Source organism: Ichthyophthirius multifiliis, assembly GCF_000220395.1.
Source record: "Ichthyophthirius multifiliis unplaced genomic scaffold scaff_1120509250477, whole genome shotgun sequence".
Lineage (NCBI taxonomy): Eukaryota > Ciliophora > Oligohymenophorea > Hymenostomatida > Ichthyophthirius > Ichthyophthirius multifiliis.
The window spans coordinates 41,458-57,811 of record NW_004086713.1 but is presented as its reverse complement, the minus strand read 5'-3'; the positions used below and the strand labels follow the sequence as shown (position 1 = coordinate 57,811).

At 14.7% G+C, this 16,354-nt stretch overlaps 3 protein-coding genes across 3 annotated transcripts, besides 52 other annotated features; all 3 read left to right on the top strand. All coding sequences in view use genetic code 6, as the record gives it.

Moving 5' to 3' along the window:
- Positions 1-412: 412 nt before the first annotated feature.
- Positions 413-452: a microsatellite.
- Positions 453-571: 119 nt separating this feature from the next.
- Positions 572-633: a microsatellite.
- Positions 634-1,416: 783 nt separating this feature from the next.
- Positions 1,417-1,479: a microsatellite.
- Positions 1,417-1,490: a microsatellite.
- Positions 1,491-1,590: 100 nt separating this feature from the next.
- Positions 1,591-1,887: a microsatellite.
- Positions 1,620-1,650: a microsatellite.
- Positions 1,888-1,904: 17 nt separating the features above from the next.
- Positions 1,905-1,952: a microsatellite.
- Positions 1,953-2,242: 290 nt separating this feature from the next.
- Positions 2,243-2,274: a microsatellite.
- Positions 2,250-2,383: a microsatellite.
- Positions 2,261-2,320: a microsatellite.
- Positions 2,268-2,399: a microsatellite.
- Positions 2,350-2,399: a microsatellite.
- Positions 2,400-3,190: 791 nt separating this feature from the next.
- Positions 3,191-3,350: a microsatellite.
- Positions 3,194-3,350: a microsatellite.
- Positions 3,195-3,397: a microsatellite.
- A 445-nt stretch (positions 3,398-3,842) lies between these two features.
- Positions 3,843-3,881: a microsatellite.
- Positions 3,882-5,350: 1,469 nt separating this feature from the next.
- Positions 5,351-5,394: a microsatellite.
- Positions 5,351-5,411: a microsatellite.
- Positions 5,412-5,450: 39 nt separating this feature from the next.
- Positions 5,451-5,486: a microsatellite.
- A 1,068-nt stretch (positions 5,487-6,554) lies between these two features.
- Positions 6,555-6,598: a microsatellite.
- Positions 6,557-6,604: a microsatellite.
- Positions 6,559-6,606: a microsatellite.
- Positions 6,607-6,625: 19 nt separating this feature from the next.
- Positions 6,626-6,667: a microsatellite.
- Positions 6,668-7,428: 761 nt separating this feature from the next.
- Positions 7,429-7,458: a microsatellite.
- A 710-nt stretch (positions 7,459-8,168) lies between these two features.
- Positions 8,169-8,249: a microsatellite.
- A 489-nt stretch (positions 8,250-8,738) lies between these two features.
- Positions 8,739-8,782: a microsatellite.
- Positions 8,744-8,790: a microsatellite.
- A 205-nt stretch (positions 8,791-8,995) lies between these two features.
- On the top strand, positions 8,996-10,231 carry IMG5_076250 (hypothetical protein; the record flags this gene model as incomplete). Its single annotated transcript, XM_004036533.1, has 3 exons — positions 8,996-9,409; positions 9,487-9,816; positions 9,878-10,231. The coding sequence occupies exons 1-3, from the start codon at positions 9,365-9,367 to the stop codon at positions 10,229-10,231; spliced, it is 729 nt and encodes a 242-aa protein (XP_004036581.1). The 5' UTR covers positions 8,996-9,364.
- Positions 9,430-9,480: a microsatellite.
- Positions 9,818-9,873: a microsatellite.
- Positions 9,837-9,876: a microsatellite.
- Positions 9,992-10,027: a microsatellite.
- Positions 10,145-10,221: a microsatellite.
- Positions 10,232-10,610: 379 nt separating the features above from the next.
- Positions 10,611-10,655: a microsatellite.
- Positions 10,611-10,672: a microsatellite.
- Positions 10,673-11,002: 330 nt separating this feature from the next.
- Positions 11,003-12,898, top strand: IMG5_076240 (hypothetical protein; the record flags this gene model as incomplete). Its single annotated transcript, XM_004036532.1, has 1 exon — positions 11,003-12,898. The coding sequence occupies one exon, from the start codon at positions 11,003-11,005 to the stop codon at positions 12,896-12,898; it is 1,896 nt and encodes a 631-aa protein (XP_004036580.1).
- A 26-nt stretch (positions 12,899-12,924) lies between these two features.
- Positions 12,925-13,049: a microsatellite.
- Positions 12,925-13,140: a microsatellite.
- Positions 12,926-13,138: a microsatellite.
- Positions 12,981-13,059: a microsatellite.
- Positions 12,991-13,144: a microsatellite.
- Positions 13,080-13,141: a microsatellite.
- Positions 13,084-13,144: a microsatellite.
- Positions 13,085-13,117: a microsatellite.
- A 257-nt stretch (positions 13,145-13,401) lies between the features above and the next one.
- Positions 13,402-13,444: a microsatellite.
- Positions 13,445-13,681: 237 nt separating this feature from the next.
- Positions 13,682-13,738: a microsatellite.
- Positions 13,685-13,739: a microsatellite.
- Positions 13,695-13,739: a microsatellite.
- A 146-nt stretch (positions 13,740-13,885) lies between these two features.
- Positions 13,886-13,927: a microsatellite.
- A 233-nt stretch (positions 13,928-14,160) lies between these two features.
- Positions 14,161-14,189: a microsatellite.
- A 22-nt stretch (positions 14,190-14,211) lies between these two features.
- On the top strand, positions 14,212-16,047 carry IMG5_076230 (hypothetical protein; the record flags this gene model as incomplete). Its single annotated transcript, XM_004036531.1, has 3 exons — positions 14,212-14,548; positions 14,635-14,855; positions 14,899-16,047. The coding sequence occupies 3 exons, from the start codon at positions 14,212-14,214 to the stop codon at positions 16,045-16,047; spliced, it is 1,707 nt and encodes a 568-aa protein (XP_004036579.1).
- Positions 15,698-15,759: a microsatellite.
- Positions 16,048-16,261: 214 nt separating the features above from the next.
- Positions 16,262-16,301: a microsatellite.
- Positions 16,268-16,320: a microsatellite.
- Positions 16,273-16,320: a microsatellite.
- Positions 16,321-16,354: the final 34 nt, after the last annotated feature.

The following is a 16,354-nucleotide window of genomic DNA, read 5'->3' as shown; positions in this document are numbered from 1 at the left end:
CTCAAAGAACCTAACATGAATTCATTTATGGAAAAAATAGATAAGATATAGTAAGAAAATGAAAAAAATAGGCAATTTTAGGCAGCTTTTAATGATGTTATTTAAACATGTTTTTAATCATAGGAAAATAAAGAATAAAATATAAATAGTTTGAAAGAAAACTGGAATTATTTCGAAAAAATGGTATAAGATTTCATTGATTTAAGAAAAAATTAAAATATAATTACTGTTTTAGAGAAAAATCTTTTAAAAATATTAAAAATATAGAATACTGATGAAATATTGCCAAAAATACTAATAAAAGTAACTGAAAATGAAACTTATTTTGAAGGTATTTCAAAAATATTCTTTTTATTTAAAATTTAGGTTGGAAAAAATATAAAAAATATTAAAAACCAAATAAACTATATAATAAAGTAAATATAAAATATGTAAATAAATAATAATAATATATGATATATATATATATTTAAAATATAATTATAAATTAAAATATGTATTTTTAAAAATAAATAATTTTGTATTTTTATATCTTATTTTTAATATAGATTTATATTTTTTAAGGATATGAATATATATATATATATATATATATATATATATATATATATATATATATATTAATTTATATATTTTTTTATCTTTTTATTTTTTTACAAATTTATTTATAATTTTAAATATTTGCAACTTATATAAATTTAAAAAAGATACATTTTTTCAATTATAAATAATTTTATATTCTTCATATATTTTATTTATATATTCAATAAAAACATTAAATTAATTTATTTCTTAAAATAAATTATTATTAATATTTTCAATTTTTTAATTTCTTTCAATTTTATTTCCTTGTTTTGTTTCTATTAATTATATTAATTAATTGGCATATTATTATCCGTTTTTAACCATCTTATTTTTTTATGTACTAAAACAATTATTTAATTTATTAAATTTTTCAGTATTTTCATCAATAACATTTTATTTTAAATTAAATTTGACATTTAATATTAAAAATTTTTATATATCAAGTAATAATTCAATAATATTTATAATTTTTAAGCCCAATTTTTTAATATTTTCGAAATGTTTTTTATTAAATATATCAATTTATATTTAAATTTAATTAAAATTTTTTTAAAGACTTTCAAATTATTATTCTTTTTTAATATTTTCTTATAAAATTTACTAATTTTCTTTTTCTTATAATAATAATAATTATTCAAAATGTATTATTTTTTAATTTTATTCATTAAAATGTTTATCCATTTGTATTTTTTCTAATTCAAATTTAGTTTATTAAATAAATATTTATTATTTTTAATTTTCAATTTATGAATTTTTTTAAATTAAATCTTAATATTATTATTCTAAGTTTAAATATTTTTATCCATTTTCTTCTATTTTTATTCTTAAAATTTAATTTTTTTATATTAAATTTTTTTATTCATTTATTAATTCTTTTATTTATTAATTTTTTTAGTTAATTATTACTTAACCAATTTATTTATTTTCATTTTATATTTTTTCAAATAATTGTTTTTTTCTTAATTTATAAAATCTTCTTTATTTTCTATTATTTATTTATCTTAAGTTTATTATTCTTATAAATTAATGCTTGTTTATTATTCTTTTATATTATTATTCTTTTATTATTCTTATATATTAATATTCGTTTTTTATTCTTATGTATTAATATTCGTTTATTATTCATATATATTAATATTTGTTTATTATTCTTATTTATTAAAATTTGTTTATTATACTTATATATTATTACCATTTTATTATTATTATATATTATTACTTGTTTATTATTCTTATATATTAATATTCGTTTATTATTCTTATATATTATTATTTGTTTATTATTTTTATATATTAATATTTTAATAGTTATTTAATTGATTTTTTAATTCTTATATTTAATTTTCTTATTCTTATTTTAAATTTTTATTTGTTTTATTTTCTTATTCTAATATTGAATTTTCTTATATTTTCTCTTTATTTATTAATGTTTCAGAATTTAAGTTATTATCATTTAATTTTTTTCATTCATTTTATTTATTATTTCATTATTTTCATATTCATTTATTTCCATGTCTTATATTTAATATTCATTTTCTTATAATATTTTATCTCCTAAATCACTTTTTTTGTTTTCATATTCTTAAATTGAATTTTCTTTTTGTTTTTCATTTATTAAAAGTTCAAATTATTTTTTTTGGATTTTTATATTTTCTTAAATATTAATTTTATTTTAATATTATTTTATTTAATTCTCATATTCATTTAATTAATTCTCATATTTTTTTATTAAATTATCTTATTAATTTATTTTATTCTCAAATCCTTTTATTTATTTTTCTATTTCTTTTATTTTATTTTCTTTTTCATTTATTAATCTTTCAAAATAACCATTTTAATTTATAAATTTTTCATTTATTTATTCTATTTATATATCTAAATTTACTTTTTCTTAATAAATTTAATTAAAATTAAAGTCAGATTATTATAATTATTTAATTAATTGTTGATTTTCTTATTAATGTTATTCTATTTTTTGTATTTATGTATAATTTAATTAATTAAAATGTTAATTTTTTTCATTTAATTATTAAATATCATATTATAGTTTTTAAATTTCATCTAGATATTTTTATTTTTCTTTTTCCAAAATTTCTGTTGTTTCTTAATTTTTTTAAAAAATAATTTTTTCATAATTTTAAATTTCTTAATTTTATTTAAAAATTTAATCTTTTAATTCTTCATATTTTTCTAAGTTTTATTTTTTAATTTATAACATTTTCTCATTTTATTCTAATATTTAATTTTATTTTAAAGTTTCCAATTCATTAATTTGCTTTAAATTTAAATTATTATTATCTATTTGCAATTATTAAATTAAATTTTTTTAATAATTATTTTCTAAAGCCAATTCATTTTAAAAAATTAGTAAATTTCTCATTTTTTCATCAATTTAAAAATTTAAAATAGAAAAATCTTCAAAAAGTACTTTACTTTATTTCTCTAAAAATTAAATTTATAAATCTTTTTAATAAATTTCTGATTAAATTTATTATATTTTCTCTAAAAATACATCCTTCTTTTCTTTTATTTTATTTATTAATAATTTATTTTCTTATGAAAGTTTTTACGACTAAATATCTTATTATTAATTCAAAATAATCAGTTAATTATTTTTTTCATTTAATTAATTATTTTTTTCATTTAATTCATTATTTTTTTCTATTAATTAAATATTTTTTTCATTTATTTCATTATTTTTTTCATTTAATTCATTATTTTTTTCAATTAATTAAAGATTTTTTTCATTTAATTCATTATTTTTTAACATAATTTGTTTATTTTTTTCACTTATTTCTTTAATATTTTCATTTGATTTTTAATTTAAATTTTCTTTCTCTCCATTTAAATTTTGAATAATTACCAAAAATTTATTAATTTATTCTTAAAAACAATTCTTATATTAAATTTATTTCTCAAAAAAATCATAATAAAATTTACTTTAAGTTTCATTAAATTTATTTAAAAAAAATTCTTATTATTAATTAAAATACTTTTATAAATTTTCATTATTGTCTTCAATATTTTTTTTTAATAAAATTTAATATTTTTCATCTATATTTTAAATCAATTCTTCTAAATTAAGTTATTTTTAAATTTTATTTTAAAATTCTTCTAAAATAGAACAAAAAATACTAAACTTTTCTTAATTATTTTAATAAATAAAGTTAAAAATATCATTTTTTAAACCCAAAACTATTTAATTATTATTATTATCATACTCTTAATATTCCAAAAGTTAACTTTTAAGATTTTAATATTTACCAATAATATTTTATTTATAAATAATATTTTATATAATATCATCATAAAGTTTAATGACACCTTCTTACAAATTTTTATTTTATAAAAAATTCTTTAACAAAAACTAATTTTTTAAATCAATTATTTAAATAAATTCTTATTCGATTTTTTCTTTTTCAATTTAAAAAAAATTTTAGTCTTCTTTTTTTTTCTCTTCAAACTAATTTTTCATTCTTTCTAAAATTTTAAAAAATCCTATTAAAAATTCACTTTTATCTTCCAAAACTTGAATTTAATTTTCACATTTTTTTATATTTTCTTATATATTTAACCCTTCAAAAATATTTAAAGTTTTTTCCTCATAAGCTTTTTTTAACTAAAAATAATCATTTTAAACTTAATAGCATTCCTAAAGAATTTTTTAAATATTTTTTTTAAAAAAAACCATTTCTTCATCTTGAAATTCCCCAATAGAAAAAAAACTTAATTTTTTAATAATATTCTAACAATTTAGCATATAATTATTTTCTTATTAATCTTCATTTTATATATTTTAATTTTAAAATATTGATTATTATTCAGGACTTTCATCCAAATTAAGTTTTCGGCAAACTTTTATTTCGTTTTCATTTGTTTATTTGAAATTTTATTAAAAACCAGTTTTTTGTCTAAAATATTAATTAAGTTCATTATATACAAAAAATACTCCCTTTTCTGAATTTTCTTTTATTTTTTAAATATCATTTTATAAATGTAAAAATCCATCTTCTTAATTTTTAAAAAAATTATAAAAAATATTCATCTTTTCTTATATAGAATTCTCATATTGGCTTAATATATAATAAATAATTTCTTCGTATTATTCATTTTGATTTATATTCTAATTATTCTTTTTACTAATTTTATTTTATAATTCCTCTCTCAATTTAAAAAGCTACCCTAATTAATTATTTGTAATTTCTTAAATTGAAAAATTCTAATTTCTTTTATTTTAAGGTGTTACGGGCAATTAAATTTCTTTTTTTTAAGTTGTTTCTCTAAAATCAGATACTTAATTTATTTAAAAGTTTTTATTATCTTAATTTTATATATTCTTTTTCGAACTTTTTGTTTTTTATTCTATATTTGCTTCAAGTTGAACTTAAAAAAGTTTAAGTTCTTTTATTTATTTTAGTTTTTTATCATTTGAATTTTATATTAGTTAATTTGAATTTTTTTAATTTTCCATTTTTTTATTTTTTTTTGATTCCTTTTATAAAAAAAAAAATGATATGTGTTCTTTTTTTTTATTTAAAATAAAAAATATATCTAAAAATGTAAAATAAAATTCTTAATAATAAACTTCGGTAAAAGTTAATTTTTTATTTAGTAATAAAATAATTAGATATATTATTAATATATAAATAAAAAATGGATATTTTTGATAAAATCTTTTAAATTTTTATATATAATAGATTATTATTTTATTTCGCCTAAAAAAAAAATAAAGCAAATTTTAAACGAATAAATATATCATTATTTTTATTAATATTAATAATATTACTATTATTAAAATTAATATTATTATTAATATATAATTTATTTTATTTATAAAATCATCCTTTTTATTTTATAAATTTATAATTTTAATAATTATAATATTTTTATAATTATAATATCTTAATTTGATTTTTTTGTTATAATTATTTTTTTCTATTATAAATTAATTAAAAAATCTATGTAAATTATTAAAAAATATCATAATTAAATTAGATTTTAATTAAATTTGTATAAAATATAAGCAAAACTTTCAAACAAAAAAAATGTAAACTATATTACCTAAAATAAGAAGCAACAGTATAAATATTAAAATTAAGAAAAAAAATCAATGTACATTAATTATATTTTTTAAAAAAAATATTTAAAATATAAATTGAAATTAGAATTATTAACTGAAGAAAATAAAAATGATGAAATTAAAAACGAAAAAGTTATTTAAAAATATATTTAATAAGCATTAAATTTAAAAAACCGAGAAAATAAACTAAAATCAAATCAACTACCTTTATAAGAAAAAAGACTTTTTTCTTCTTCTCAACAAAAAAAATTAATGAAATAATTTATAAATAATTTTTAAAAAGTACTTATAATTGTTTACTTTAAAAAATTTAATATAATATCCTATTAATTTAAAATAATGAAGATAATAACATTAAAATACAAAATTAATAAATTCAAAAAAATAGTGATTTTGAGCTAAAATAAAATGAAGAATACTATTTAAAAAATAAAGTATAAAATTTAAAATTAGAGAAATTAAATTTAGAATAAGACCTATATATAATAGAAAAATAAAATTGCATTTAAAATTCCGAAATATAAAACTAAATAAATCTTAATAAAAAATCTTAAATAATAAAAAAAGATTAAAATTAAATTTACAAATAAAAAAAAACAAAAGATATATAAAGTGATTTAAATAAGGAATAATTGTCGAATATCTTTAAAATAATTAAATGTAATAATAGCTTATTAAAATAAATCTAAGTTAAAAATAATAAAGAAAAAATTAAAATATTAAATCCTTATAAAAATTAATCAAAAAAAAATAATAAAGATATTCAATAATAAGATTTTAGCTTTATATCTAAAGAATATACTAATATTAGTAATAATTATTCACAATCATCAACTTTAAAATAAATTGTATGTTAACTTTAAGTATGAAAAAAACAAAAAATAAACACTAAAATATAAATATATATATAAATAAAATATAAATATATATATATATATATAATTTTATATCTCTTTTTTTTTATTTCAAAAATATTTAATTATATAAAATAATATTTATTATAAATATTTATTGCATTTAATTTTTACTTAATAATTTTTCAAAATATATTATATAAGACATAAAAAAAAACTATATAATTAAATAATAAATATATATATATAAGTAAGATATACTTATATTTCTTATTAACAAATATAAATTTTTATTTTATATAATATTCATTTATTATTTTTTTACTTGATAATTTAATATTATTAGATTTATTTTCTTATTTTTTTAAATAATTAAACCTAGATTCTATATCTTAAAATAACTACTAAGCTATTTAATTAACGTCTTTTATACTAGCTTTAGTATCCAAAATTGCAATAACATCTACAATATTAGATTTTTTTTCTATAATTTATTAAATTTAATCAAATTATACATCAATTTATTCTTTATTTTGATCTATTTATTATTTTATATTTAAAATTTCTTATTTATAATTATCTAAATTCAATTTTTCAGTATTTTTCTGAATAATTTATTCAACTTATTAATAATTTATTTTTTATAAAATTGAGCTTTAAAAATCCTCAAAGCTAACTTTTTCATCAATTTATTTATTAATAGAAATATCAAGATTTTTTATTTAAACTAGAAAATCTTCTTTTAAAGAAATAACTTTTTTATAAAGTCTTTTTGAAAATTATTCTATCTATCCAATAATAAAGATTAATTTTCACTTAAATTTAAATTAATTTAGATTATTTTATTCTCTAAATCACTTTGAATTTATTAAATTTATAAATTAAAATTTTAAACATTTTAATTACAAAAATTTCTATTATTTACAATTTCTTTATTTATTTCTTTTATCTAATTTTCATAAATAATTCTTTCTTATTCTTTTTTAACTTTTTTATCTTCATTTTTCATTTCCAAATTTATTTATTTTTCCTATATTTTTGCAACTTCTTTTTGCATTAATATGCTTTAATTAAATACATTTTCTTAAATTCTTTAAATTTATTCTTTTAAATTATCAATTTTCTATTTAAATTTATCTTTCTCATATCTTTTTGTTCATTTTTCTTCCAATTTTCTATTTCTACTTGTATCTGAATATCAAATAAACTAATTTTTTCATTTAATATTTTTATATTTTTCTCCATTTCACTTTAAACTTAAAAAAAACTAATCTTATTTATTTTTAAGGCCCTAAAAGTCTTTTTTATCACACTTATAATCAATTAATTCCGTTATTTTTTCAGCAACACTAATATCGGCTTTATTTTACAATAAATTAATAACGTTATTTAAATCATTGATTTCCAATTTTTTTTCTAAATCACTTTTATTTGCTTTTCTTCCTAAAGCTGCTACAATACTGTCTTTATTTACTTTTGTTTCTAAAACTTCCTATATATCAGATATATTAGCTTTTTTATCTAATTCTAAAAGTATATAATCTAATTCATTTTATAAATTATTTTATAATTAATTTTTAGTGTATTCTTTTTGAAATTCGTCTAATCTAGCTGCTAATAATTAAACTTCATCAGGATAATGATTCTAAATATATATATATATATATATATATATATATATATATATATATTTATAAATATATATATATATTTAAATATAATTATATATAATTTTTTTTTACTTTTTAATTATATCTATCGTTTTATATTAATTATTTTTATTATAATTCTTATTTTATATCTTATGTTATTAATTAAATATCTTAATATGATAATTTTTCTTCTAATTATTATTTTAAATCTAGAAAAGAAGAATGAATTTCATTAATAAATTATTATTATTGGTTTTCACCTTTTTATTATCTTATTTAAATTTCTTTTTAGAATTCTTTTATGGTTTTATTTTAGCCTTTTATTATATCTTTTACAGACTTAAATGTCAATTTTACAACATCTGGTACTTAATTCCATTCATTACATCCCTTTTAATTTATTTTTTTTAATAATTAATTTATTTTTTTATTTACATTTAATAAATCTTCTATTATTAATGTTTAATCTATATTCAGTTCTTTCTCTAATTTTTAAACTTAAAAAGATTTACAATTTTCTTCTTGTTTTTATGGAAAAAATGAAAAGTTTTTCATATTTTTTTTTTTAATAATAATTTTAAATAATAAATAGATAATATTTAAAAAATAAAAATTAATAACTTTATATAAATTTATATTTTAATATATAAATATATAAATCTTTAAAATATCAGTTTTTTTTTAATATTTTTCAATATAAATTAAAAAAAATATATATATTTATATAAAAATAATTAATTAATTTTAATTAAAAGTATAAATATTTAAAAACTAAAATTAAATAAAAAAAACATTAAAAACAAAAAAATGGCTAAAAATCCCACTAAAGATCTTTCTAAGAATCCCAAAAAATAACAAATAAAGGGAAAGAAGACAGATGAAAAACCAAAAAAAGATATAATGAAAATGCAAAAAAAGCACACAGTAATAGAAAAAGAATAAAAGCCTATAGAATTAAAAATAGCTTCTAAATAAAAAAAAGGAATATAGAAGATTAAAAAGCAACCAAAAAAAAAACTCCTAATTTAGTCTAAAAAAAATAATAAGAATAAAAACTACTACCATAGTCATAAGAAAATAAAAAAATAACAAATGAGCCTTTAGTTGAATTAAGAGATACCGTAAAAGATGTTCTTTTAACACAAAAAAAAAAAAAAGTTGATGAAAGTTAATTAAAAAAAGCTATTGCGAAAATGAGAGCAAGAGATGCAAAAGTTCCTTTAGAAAATACAGCTTAAGTATATTTATATTTTTAAATTATATAAATATATATATATATATATATATATATATATATATATATATATATTTTTAGAATTGTACTATTTATGTAGGTCATTTACCTCATGGTTTATTAGAAGAGGAATTAAAGACATATTTTTCTTAATATGGTGAAATATAAAATATTAAAGTTGCAAGAAGTAAAAAAACTGCTAGAAGCAAAGGATATGGGTTTATTTAATATTTACATCCTGAAGTAGCTGCTATTGCTTCTAAAACTGTGAATGGACATATGGTTTCGGGAAAAGTATTATAAGTTCATGTTTTAAAAAAAGATTAGAAAAATCCTTTTAGTTTTAAAACTGGTTAAAAATAATATAAATTTATTAATTGGAAGAAAATTCATACAAAAGAATTTAATAAAGTTTATTTTTATTTTTATTTTTATCTTAATTTTATTTATATTATTTTAATTTTATTTATAGTCTAAAAGTTAAGAAGAAATTGCTAAAAATGTAAAAAATTTAATCTCAAATGAATAAAAAAAAAAAGAATAATTAAAACAATTAGGAATTAATTATGATTTTCCAGGATTTGTAATATATATATATATATATATATATATATATATATATTTGATAAATAAAAATATATGTAGAAGGAATTTCTTGATAAATAAGAATGAATAGAAAAAATACATATTTATATACAATATTTTAATTTCTTTTTTATTCAAAATTGTTTAAAAGTATTAAATATTTTTAAATTATAAATAAAATTTTATTATAATATATAAATAAAACATTTAAATTTATAATTAAATATTTTTTATTTTTTGAATTTATTTATAAATATTACTTTAATTTATATTATCTCTGTATTTTATTATTTAAATGCAATTGATAAATAAAAAACGTGAGAATAATTTGATTATGAACTAAGCATTTATTTTTATTTAAACAAAAAATAAAATATTAAAAATTAACATTTGTAATATTACTTATTCTCAATGTTTTTTTATTTTTTAAGTAATTTTTTATAAAAAACTGAAAAATAGAGAAATAATGGCTTAAAAAAGCAATGACATCAAAAATAAATAACATCAAAACTAGTAATACAAACATATATCAATTAAAATTTAATATAAAGCTAATTATTTTGTTAAAAACAAAAATAAATATCATCAAAAAAAAAAAAAATTTTAAATAAAATTCATTATAAAAATAAAAAAAAGGAAAAAAAAAAAAACTAAAAAAAAAAAAAATTAGAAATAAAAAAAAATGAATAATATAGAATCATCAAAATAATAATTATCATCAGAACAACTAAAACAAATATTTGACCAAGAAGATTTTGACCCAATAAATTTTATAAATACCCGATTTCCAAATGAACAATCTCTATCAAACCTTGACATTGAAATAAGTACATTAAAATCCGAATTAGATACCATGAACTAAGAACTAATAGAATCTATTCATGATCACGCATTATTAAACACATCTCTATAGCAAGAAATAAAGACCGCGCATTCAACAACAAAAGAAATAATAGAATAAATAACCGTGATAAAATAAAAAGCCGAGAAATCCGAAGATTTAGTATTTGAAATGTGCAAAGATATAAAATCTCTTGATATAGCTAAAAAAAATCTTACGTTTTCAATTACTGCTTTAAAAAAATTTATAATGATGCTAACTGCAGTTGATAAACTAAGAGATTGTTGCGCAAATAAAATATATAAAGAAGTTGCTAATTTAATTTCAGCTTTTGATGAACTTTCTGTCTTTATTTAAAAATATTAAACAATCCCTCAAATATAGGATTTATATAAGGAAAAAGACGAAATTATAAGAGAACTTTAACTCTAAATAAAAGAGGATTTCGAATCTTATTATAACCAATCGACTACTTTAACTTCTTAAGATATGAATAGTGCATGTGAAGTCATAGAGACCTTAGGGTTGTCCTTTAAGTAAAAAATGGTCGAATATATATGCGAATTGGCTCTCAAGTCTTATAAAAATGCTTTCTCAAGAGCCGAAAATTAACTTTTGGATCAACACGAGAGACGTTTTGCCTGGCTCTGGAGAAACTTGGATGATTTCGAGAAAAAATGGGTGAATGTATTCCCTGAATACTGGGGGATGTAATGTATGTTAATTTATGAATTTTGTGGAATCACAAGAATTTAATGTACCGAGAGTTTAGAAAAGCTAGGTGGAAAAACTGAAATCGGAATAATTTTGAAAGCCTTAGTAAACACATTAAATTTTGAAGGAAAAATAACTAGAGATATGGAAAAAAAATATAAGAATTTTATAAATAATAATAATTAAGAAAATCATTAATAGTAAGATGAAATGTAAAATGAATAAATTCATAATAATAATATAGAATTTATACCTAAAAATAAAAAAGAATTCGCAATTTAAAGACTCCCAAGATTTAAATGCTCAATATCAGATTCTTTCGAACCTTATTTAAAACCTTTTGTAGATTAAGAAGAAAATGAATTAAAGAAATGTATATAAGATGCTTTAAGTGATGAAAAAGTAGAATAAGATTTAAAAGTTTTTAATTCTACATTAATTTTATTATCTTATGTTCGTTAATTAATAAATCGAGCGTCTTCCTATTCTCGAAGTTAAACAATGTTTCAAATAGCTAAAGTAATAAAAAAAGGTTTGAAAATGTACAGCGATGAGTTAATATAAAGAATGTCAAATGAAACATAAAACAAACATAAAAATACTGAATTTTTCCAAAAATAAATCGGTTTTTCCATTAATACATCAGAATGTTGGAAAGAGAATATTACTGGCTTAGAAGATCTTGTAAAAGCAAAACTAGACAGTCCTTATTCTGAATAATTTGATATGAGTTCTGAAGACGATTCTTTTTCTTCATGTATTAATAAAGGAGTAGAATATTATATAAATTTTGTAGAATGGAGTATGGAAGGCCCTTTTAATAATTTAGCGAAAATAAACTGGGCTTAAATTTTAGAAGGATAGGCTGGAATAGACTCAAATGAATGTGTGAAAGAAATAAAATTCTTTTTAAATTAACATGCAATAATTATTAAAGCAATTATTAGTGAAGTTTATTAATTTTTCTATTTTAAAAAATTAGTACAAACTGTTAATAATAAGTTTCTTAATACAGTCTATAAAATTAAGTCATTTGGAAACGGGGCTATACCTTAATTAATTGTAGATTGTACAGAATTGGAAAATACACTAAATGATTATACGAAAAAAGAAGAATAATAATAAATTTAAAATAAATAAATAAATAGTTATAATTAGTATGTGAAAAAAAGCTTTAATAAAACTAAAAATATATTAAAACTTATAGGAATGCCCGTTTAAGGTTTTATTGATAATTTTAGTAATTTCTTTGAAGATGCTATTATTACGGATTTAGATAAATTATTAGCTATAAAAGGACTGAAAAAACATGAAGTACCTTAATTATATAAAGCAATTAATAAAAATAATTGAAATTTCTAATAAAAAACTTTATTAAAATATATATATATATGAATATATATATATATATAATATATAATATATAATATATAAATATATAATTATATATATATATTTATATTAATATATATATATTTATATATTCATATAATTATTTATATATTTTTTTATATTTACATATGAATTCAAATAATTATTTTTTATATATATTTATATTTATTTTATATTTATATATTTTATATATTTATTTATTTTTATCTGAAAAGTAAAATTATAATATATTCTTATTAATTTTATACTTTATTATTATTTTTGATTTTATATCGTAATTTTTAGAATACAAATTTACTTATTTTTAATCGTTTTATATGTTTAAGATACTTTCTATACGTTAAGATATATGTTCTTTATTTATAAATAATTTTAATTTTATTTTGAAAAACTTAGAATATTACTAAAAATATTTTAATATAATTTTTTTTTAAAATTATTTAAATTCATTTAACTCTATCTTTTATATATATAATTATATATATAAATATATTATCAAATAAATATCTTTTTCTTGCTTACTTATTTAATGAAGATTAAGTTTTTATAATTTTTTACTCATCTTGAGAATATGAGTTTATATTTGCATAATATTTTTTTTTTTTTTTTTTTTGAAAGTGCAATATTATGAATACTTAACTTGAAGATGTTTGTATATTTTTTATTTTTTTTATTTTATTAGAAAAAAAAAAATTGAAGGATGAAATAAGAAAGTTTTTATTTTATTTTTAATACTTAATTATTTATTTATTTATTTTAAAAAATATTATTATATAATAAAAAAATTTTTATTATAAAAAAACAAGTTTAATAATAAGTTTTAAAATTAAATTTTATTTAAGAATATTTTAATGGAGTTATTTATTTACAAATAAAAGAAGCTTTATACAAATAAATTTTTAGAAAATTATTATCTTTTTAATTTTAATTTGTCCTATTTTTTTAAAAAAAAATAAAAATTAAAAATTATAAAAAAATAATTAAAAATTAAATTTTTTTTTAATATTTCGATTTAGAAAATTTTACATATATTTTATTTTTTATTCCCGATTTTTTTAAACATATATATTTTTTATACTTATTATATTATTAATTTAATAAATCAAAAACTTATAAAATATATACATATTTTTTTTTTCTTTTAATATTGATAATTTTAATAAATATGTTATTTTATTATATAAGTATATTAAAAAAAAGTTAATTTTTATATAGATTTTTTTATAAAAAAAAAAAATAAAAAAAAAAAATATCAATCTATTTTATAAAAAATAATGTATACAGAAAAATTTCGTATAGAAAAAAAAATAAAATAATATGGGAATAATTATTCTTCTTCATAAAAACCGATAGAAGATAATTCTTCATATACATCTTAAAAAATAAAAAACTTACATAAATTTCTAGAAAATATAGAAAGTGAATCATAATTTAGTCAATAAGATAATTAAATAGATAATAATTTTTCTTCAAACTTTAAAGAAAACGAATATAATAGAAACAACATTGAAGAATTAAATTTATTGAAAATGGAGTTAACAGAAGCCAATTAAACAATAGAAAACTTAAAATAAATGATAAAAAAAGAACAAGAAAATTAATAATAATAAGGTTTATTTAAATATATATATAAATAAAAAATACTATTTTTTTAAAAAAATTATTATATAATTTATTTATTTTTTTAAAAAAAATAGAGTTAACAAATAAATAAAATTACGAAAAAAAATTAAAAGATTAAAAAGAAGAATTAGAAAAAGTAATCGAAAGGCATTTAAAATTCATCGACTAATTAATATTAGACAAAAAAGAATAAAATCAACAAATCGAATAACTTACAGAAAAACTGATAGAAACTGAATAAAAATATCAAATATAAATAAAAGAAATAAAAGATAAATTCGCAAAAGAAATGAAAGTAAATAAACATAAAAATAATAATAATAATAAAAAAAAAAAAGTAAAATAAAGAATTATGGCTAGCAACTGAAATTCAAAGAAAAGAAAAATGGTCATACGAAAAAACTCAATAAATAAAAGAAGCTACAATCAAAGGCTTAGAGCCTGAAATAGAAAAAATATTATCAAAAAATAAATAGGAAATTCAAAAACTCAATAAATAACATTAAAAATAATTAAATGATTTAAGAGAATCTGTATAGGAAGAATATGAATATAAATTTAAATAATATAAGGAAAAGTTAATTAATGAAACTGAAGAATTAATAAGTAAAGAAAGATTATTTAAAAACGAAAAAATGAAAGACTAAATTAACAAATTAGAAAATGAAAATAGTGAATAAATTAGTAATTTGAAAAAACACTATGAGATTGAATTAAAAGAAGTGGAAAATAAAAGAAAACTCGAAAGCGAGAATTATTTGAGTAAAATTAAGGAAATTTAATAAAAAAATCTTGAAGAAATAAAGGAAATTTAATAAAATTTATAAAAACAAAATGAAGAAGAAATGGAAAAATTCAAAGAAAAAGAAATTACTTATTATAACCAAGAACTTGCAAAAAAAACACTGGAAATGAAAAAAAAATTAGAAAAGGAAAATCTCGCATAATTAAATTTACTTATTAATAAAGTTTCAGAAGAGAATGTTAATTGTGAGAAGGAAATTAAATAAAAATATGAAATTAAATTTAATTAAATGGAAAATTAATATAAATCTCTAATTAAAAATCTATAAAAAGAAATATAATTTCTTTAAAAAAACGAAGAATTAGAAAATATGAAAATTGTTTTATAAGATAAAAATTAAAAAATTTAAAATTTAATAAATGAAAATGAAAAACTTGAAAATAAAATAAATGAATAAATAGAATAAATTAAAGATTTAAATAATAATATTATGAATATAAAAAATTAATTAAATGAAAAAATAATGACATATAATTAATAAAAGGATAATTTTTATTAAATGAAGAAAACATAAAAGCTGAATATAAACTAGAAATCTAGAAATTAAATAATGATATTTTATTACTAAACAAATAAATATAAATAAATAGTCAAAGCTTTGAAGGAGAGTTATCTGACTAAGAATAAAAGTATATTAAATAGTTGGAAAATGTAGAAGAAAGAATTAAAAATATAGTTTTGAAAAAAGATTAGCAAATAATTAAACTTAAAGACGAAATTAAACTTAAAGATAATACTTGTAATAAATTAGAATAAATGTTAGAAAAATAAAGAAAAGATTTAATTAATTAAATGAATTTATGATTTTTATATTAAGTTTATATATTTATTTATTTTTTCTCTCTTTATAAAAAATAAAATATAAAATAATATTTAAGTTAAATTTAAAAAAATCTAAAATTAAAGTAAAAAAAAAAAAAAAAGAAAAAAAAAAAAAAAACCAAATAAAAAAAAAGGAAACAAACAATCAAAAACTAAAATTAACATTA